The sequence below is a fragment of the Camellia sinensis genome, chromosome 8, assembly GCF_055761805.1.
Source record: "Camellia sinensis isolate YWXY chromosome 8, ASM5576180v1, whole genome shotgun sequence".
Lineage (NCBI taxonomy): Eukaryota > Viridiplantae > Streptophyta > Magnoliopsida > Ericales > Theaceae > Camellia > Camellia sinensis.
In genome coordinates, this window is record NC_138968.1 from 9,966,302 (window position 1) to 9,973,278 (window position 6,977).

At 45.7% G+C, this 6,977-nt stretch overlaps 1 protein-coding gene across 1 annotated transcript; it reads right to left on the minus strand.

Moving 5' to 3' along the window:
- Window positions 1–437: 437 nt before the first annotated feature.
- LOC114314208 (uncharacterized) lies at window positions 438–938 on the minus strand. The gene has a single exon (XM_082884925.1). The coding sequence runs from the start codon at window positions 936–938 to the stop codon at window positions 438–440; it is 501 nt and encodes a 166-aa protein (XP_082741051.1).
- Window positions 939–6,977: the final 6,039 nt, after the last annotated feature.

The following is a 6,977-nucleotide window of genomic DNA, read 5'->3' on the forward strand; positions in this document are numbered from 1 at the left end:
CCCCATTGAGCAAATGGCCAAGGACTGGTGATGGGGGTTAGAGCTTTGGCTGGCTGGTGAATGAGAGGAGCAAACTTTTGGCACTTGTCGCACTTGCGAACATACTGTTGGGCCTCCTTTTGCATGCGCGGCCACCAATACCCTTGTGTTAGTGCTAGGTGTGCCAAGGACTGACCACCAGTGTAACTCCCACAGATTCCAACATGGATCTCATAAAGCACATCTTCCACCAGACTTGGATGAACACAGAGTAGATAAGGGCCCATGTAGGACTTCTAGTAAAGCTTGCCAGATGGGGAGACCCAAAACCGAGTAGCTCTATGCCTTGTCTTGTGCGCTTCTTTTTTGTCCTCAGGAAGGGTGCCATTCTTCAAGAAAGCCAAGAGTGGGTCTATCCAACTTGGGCCGAAGTTAGTGCAGAGGACCATTTCGACTAGTTAAATACTTGGTTGGGGTTCATATTCCACCCATATTTTGCAGCCGTCTCTGGAGTCAACCGAGGAACCCAGGCAAGCTAAAGCATCAGCGTGACCATTTCCCTCTCGGCCAATCTTCTCGACTCTGATGGCTTGGAACTTTTTGATCAAATTTTTGGCCTTTTCTGCATAAGTGGCCATCCGCTCATCGCGATCCTCATAAACTCCGGAGAGTTGGTTGACCACTAATTGGGAATCACTAAAGACGAGTAGCTCATCCGCGTTGAAGTGTTCGGCACTTCGCAGGCCGGCTAGTAGAGCTTCATACTCTACTTCATTATTAGAAGCTTTCCAGCCCAATCGAATGGCCTGCTCCCACATGAATCCTTTAGGAGAAATAAGGACAACTCCTGTCCCTGAGCCTTTTTGGTTAGAAGAACTGTCCCCAAACAACTTCCATACATCTCCAACAAAAAGTTTCCATGCTTCGGCTGGGGATTGCCGTTTGTGCTGGGCAGTCATAGTGACCAAAGCTGAGCTCCCTTCGAAGGGGACAGCTAGTCCCGGGGTGAATTCTGCAACAAAGTCTGCCAGGACTTGAGCTTTGATTGCTGTTCGAGGTTGGAACTTGATATCAAACTCTCCAAGCTCCACCGCTCACTTTGCTGTTCAGCCTGAGAAATTTGCTTGATTGAACACTGACTTGAGGGGGAATTCAGTGAGAACGTTAATGGTATGTCCTTGAAAGTAGTGAACAAGCTTCCTATAGACAATTAATAGGGCATATGCCAATTTCTCCAATTTCAAGTATCTAGTTTTGGCATCTAAGAGGGTCTTGCTAACATAATACACTAGTTTTTGCTCCTTTCCACCTCTCTGACCAGCATTGCACTAACAGCATGATCAGAAACAACCAAGTAAAGGATAAGCTCTTCGTTGGCGACAGGTGTAGATAAAAGAGGAGGAGAGGAAAAATACTTCTTCAAATCTTCTAGTGCTTCAGAGCACTGGCTTCCCCCATTCAAAACTGGTTTTCTTCCTTAGAAGTTGGAAGAAGGGCTTCATCCGATCAGAGGACCGACTGATGAAATAGTTAAGTGCTGCAGCCATGCCAACAAGTTTCTGGAGTTCCTTAGCCTTTGTAGGCACTTCGAGGTCTTTGAGGGCTTTGATTTGGTTGGGGTTGGCTTTAATGCCCCGCCTAGTCACCATATACCCCAAGAACTTCCCTAATCCTACTCCAAAGGCACATTTTGAGGTGTTCAATCGAAGCTTGTGAGTCTTCAGAATTCCAAATACTTGCTCAAGGTCCCTTAGATGGTGCTCAGCGAACTTGCTTTTGATGACCATGTCATCAATGTATGTTTCCATGGTTTTACTGAGCTGGTCCTTGAACATTTTGGTGACCCTTCGCTAGTCAGTTGCACCAGTGTTCTTCAAGCCGAAGGGCATCACTTTGTAACAGTAAGTGCCTCTAGGGCTGATGAAAGCCATTTTCTCCTGGTCAGGACCGAACATGGGGATTTGGTGGTAGCCACTGTAGGCGTGTAGAAAGCTCATGTACTCATGTCCAGCCGTTGCGTCAACAAGTTGATCTATTCGTGGAAGAGGGAAGCTATTCTTGGGGCAAGCTTTGTTAAGGCTAGTGAAATCAACGCAAACTCTCCATTTTCCATTCTTCTTCTTCACCACGACGGTGTTGGACAGCCACTTTGGGTACTGCACTTCTCGAATGACTCCAGCAGCTAAGAGTTTGTCCACCTCTTCGATCACTGCATTGGTGTGTTGCGTGGATGACCGTCTACTTTTCTGAACAACCGGCCGCGCTCCTAATTGGACGTTGAGTCGATGACAAACATAATTGGGGTCCAACCCAGGAGTGTCATAGGCCGACCAGGCGAACACTTCGACGTTTTTACGGAGTAGAGCCAGTAATTGCTCTTTCTCTCAACCAGTGAGGGAAGTGCCAAGCAGGAAGAACTTGTCTAGGTTTCCTTCTTCTACCAAGACTGTCTCTAGGTCTTCTACCATCTTCTCGGTTGGCACTCCACCGACGTCTTCCAAAACTGGCTGGTCAGGTACTTTCACCATCTGCACTTGGTCGCAAACTTGTTTGGTTTTCATGGCGACAATGAAGCAATGTTTGGCCGCCATTTGGTCTCCGCGAATCTCCTCTACTCCATACTTGGTTGGAAAGCGAATGATTTGGTGATAGGTGGAAGGGACTGCCTCCATCTGGTGAATCCAAGGTCGGCCAAGGATGGCATTGTAGGGAGATTAGGTGTTTGCCACCAAGAAGTCAACAGAAACCACCTTGGACTTAGCTATGGCAGGCAGAGTTATTCGGCCGAGCGGCCATTCTGTTTGCGAATTGAAGCCAACTAAAGGGGAGGTGGCAGGTGACAGGTGTTGCTCATTGAGGCCAAGCTTATTGAAAAGCTCATAATACATGATGTCTGCGGCACTCCCTTGGTCAATCAAGACTCGTTTCACATCGAACTTGTTGGCCACACCAACTGTAACGATGAGGGCATCGGTGTGGGGGTGCTGGATTCTCTCTAGGTCCTTCTCGGTGAACACGATGTTAAACCGAGAAGGTCTGGCTTCTGTCTTGGATTTTTTAGGAGGAGGTCTGTAACAACCCTCATACTGCCTACCGACTTATGACTGATTGATTACCGATAACCATCGATTACCGTTAAACTGAATTGATTATGACTGATAATTGAACTAATTAAAGTACTGAACTGACTGACTGAAATTGAAAACCGAATTGATTGAGTATATGCTAGTTAAATTGCATTCTATCTGTTTGACTGTATGAATATCTGTTCATGCTTATATGTTTAAACTGCTAATTGAAGGCCTTATCGGCGGCCGAATTAGAAATTGATTGATGTTTTATGATCCACATAATTAATGTGAATTTATGGTATACTTACCTGAAAACTGATTAGGTATGATTAAATTAGATTAAAACAAGCTAATTAAAGAGTTGGACTTAATTACCAAATTGCCACCTTTAGTGGCCCACTCAATATAACATATTTGAGTCTCGTTTCATACACATTCATCAGCCATTTCTCATTGTGCTTAGCCGACCTAGAGAGAGAGAGAGAGAATTGGTTTTCATCTTGAGGAGTTGCTTGGAAATTGAAGAAATTGTTGAGGTTGATTGTTAATTTGAGCTCCCTTCTTGAAATACAAGACTAAAGGTAGCCCCATTGTCTTCTTGTTCAGGTTTTGAGTTGATTGTTGCATGGTCCATGTTAGATTCTAGAGCTAAGTCATGATTTGGGTCATTAATGGTGAATTGAAGCTTAAGTGTTGCATGCATGTACATATATTGAAGTTTTGAGGTTGTAGTTCATCATACCTCACATGCATGTCCATCTTTTGGTCATACTCCATGAGTTCATCTTGTTTTTGAAGGCTTGAGCTCTTTTGAAACAGCATTAAAGCTTTGAAAATGATTTAAGATCATGCATGTCATGTTTGAAGATTGTTCTTGGAAATGATTTGAAATTGGTTTGAAATTGGGTTTGAATTAACCACCCTTGGGCCTTGATTTCTCAAAATTGAGCTTTGAATCATGTTATTCCATGTGTTTATAAGAGTTTTCCAGAAAATGAGCCCAAGAGGATCGGTTTTGATGCATTTAAACTTGAGTTTGAGCTTGGAGGTGCAATCTGGGTTTTCCAGATTTCGCACTTCCGCTCGAGCGGGGAAAGTTACGCTCGAGCGTGGAATCCGAGCAACCAGCATCTCTCTGCACTGTTTTGCAGTCCGCTCGAGCGGAGGATTGGGCGCTCGAGCGGAGTCATGTCTCAAGCTCGAGCGGGCGTCGAGCGGAGATTTCACCCATCCAGTACTTTTACAGTACGCTCGAGCGTAAAAGTTTACGCTCGAGCGTGTACCTTTGTTGCATGTCCGCTCGAGCGGGGAAACCTGCGCTCGAGCGGGACTCTGTTTTTCTGAAAATCCTGAAAATGCTTTTAAATGTGCATCTTTGCATCCTCATCCCATTCTAGGCATTTTTAGGCCTAGTTTAAGGCATCTTGTTGAGGATATAGATGTAGAACACACCGAGGCATTAGGGATTAAGTTGTTATCTTTCCCAACTGCGTAGCTTAGTGTGTTCAATCTGTTAACTGTGTAGGGTTGGCGACTGGGGAGACACGCTCTAGCTTACTGTAGCCCGAACTCTGTGAGTAACAATTGTGTAAAGATATGTTCAACTGATATCTTTTGAATATTGAACTGAACTGTTTACTGAACTGGTATTACTGAATGAATGTATGTCCTTTATTTCTGAACTGTACTGTGGCATCCTTAGTACCTACTGTTTACTGTTACTGTTACTGTTACAGAGATCTCTGTCGGTTCCCTCGTGGAACCACTACTGTTTACTGACTGATGGCCATCATTACCGTTCGGTCTTTTAAGACCTACTGTCACTGTTATGCTAATGGATGTACCACATATGACTGTTTACTGTACTGAACAACTGAAATACTGATTGAATTGAACTGTTTTCATTACTGTAAGGACATTCATTCTAAACCCCTTTACGCTTTATGTTATTCACTGCTCATATATATATGTAGGTGTACAGGCACCAGATCGGAGCTAGGAGCGTCAGGGTAACTCCAGTTTTGTCAAGCCAGCCTTTGTGCCTCACTGCGAGGTTCCGAGTTGCCATGCTATGGCTTGGGGGGTGTTTTGTTTGTTTTCCCACGCCTGTCTTCATACTGTCTAACTGTTCTGTATAGACTGAATGTTTACCGTACTGTTATCAAGGGATTAGGTCCCGGTACTGGGTGACTGTAAATTCTGTATAGACTGTACTGTTTGTGTATGTATGAATGCATGAAAAATCTTTTGGCATACAGACTGTCACAGCTCAATGGACACTATTTACTTACTGTATTGGCTTCCGCCAGGCCCTGTACTCTGTTTTACTGTATTACTGTTAAGCAGGCCTTCGGTAATCTCGGATTACTGGCCGGTTACGGTGCTAAACCCATAGGGCCGGGTTTGGGTCGTGACAAGGTCCTACCGACATTACCTGTTGAATGTGGGTGGCTTGTTGGATTTCTCCTCGAATGGTGTTTTCTCTCTCGGGGTCAGTCATTCCATGGATAACGTTGATGACCAACCTCGGGGCATGGTTCTCTTCAGGAGGGGCTTGGCCTAGTCCTTGTTTTTCCCACGTCTTATCAACGTCTATCCATTGTTGGAGGTGTCCCGCCGTAACCAAGTCCTCCAAGTGTTGTTTGAGAGCTCTACAATTTTGCATCTTGTGTCCCTTCTCTCGATGATAGGTGCAACGCAGTGTTTAATTGCACCGAGCAGGGTCTCCAGACATTTTAGCTGGCCAGACAAAAAAGGCTTCCCCTTTAAGTTTCTCGACGAGCCTATATATCGGCTCTTTGAAGACGGTAGTGATGCTTTCATAAGACTTGGTCCTTTCCTCTTCATTTTCTACTGTGGAGCGGTTCCTTTGGCCATAGTTCTTGCGCTGCTCATCCCTCCTTGGCTGCTCAGTCCTAGATGGTTGAGGCAGTCTGACTTCTTCTTCAGCAACCGTAGCATGTACTAAAGTAGCGTCATCTTCCACACAAGCTTGTTGCTCTATTCGAGCCCTCAAATCATTCATGGTGGGGGCAGGTCGTTTCGTCAATGACTGCCTTAGCTTGTGCGAAGGAGGTAGGCCTTGCTTGAAGTATAGCACGGCCAATTTTTCACTGCAAATATTTTCCTTCAAGTTGCCATATTCCACCTAATATCGTGGCGCGTACTAGCGTAGGGTCTCTTTCTTGTCCTTTCGGATATTTAACAAGGTATCTAACTGCTTCAGGACTCTACTGTTGGAGACAAATCGGGCTAAGAACGTCTCAGAGAGCTGCGTCCAATCATAAATCGAACCACTGGGGAGTTTGTCAAACCATCAAAGGCCAAGTTCTCTTAGGCTAGAAGGGAAGACTTTACACATAAGCGCGTCGATGCGGTTCCAGAGGGACATCATCTGGCGGTAATGGCTAATGTGAGTTAGAGGGTCCGTATTCCCATCATAGAGAATGAATTTCGGTGGGCTATACTTCCGTGGAGGTTGTATAGCTTCTATCTCTAGGGAGAAGGGGGTGGACACCAACCGATCTGGAGCGCGACGCTCTTGTTGGTGTATGGACCAGTCCAACTGATCCCTTTCCCTATTGAGCCGGCGTTCCTCCTCGCTATCTCGTCGACATTCTCTTTCCCTGCATAGCCGTCGTGCCTCTTCTCTGTTATCATTCAGCCAACTTCTCGTCGCGACGGCAATGAAAGGTTTCAGATAGGCGGCTAACAGTCCTTTGCCTTTTATGAGAATTCTCTAGTGGGTTATTTTTTTGTAGGTTCTTTGTCCTACTGCTAGCCCCTTCACTACGTACCGGAATCGGCCGGCTACGCTCTCTACGAGCAGGGCCACGGCTGGAGTGCTCCTTGTGAGGCGGCGGGGTCACGACCCAAACCCGGCCCTATGGGTTTAGCACCGTAACCGGCCAGTAATCCGAGATTACC

Bases quoted from the DNA above. Each gene is read 5' to 3' on its own strand.
- LOC114314208 (XM_082884925.1), bottom strand. From the start codon at position 938: ATGACTGCCCAGCACAAACGGCAATCCCCAGCCGAAGCATGGAAACTT.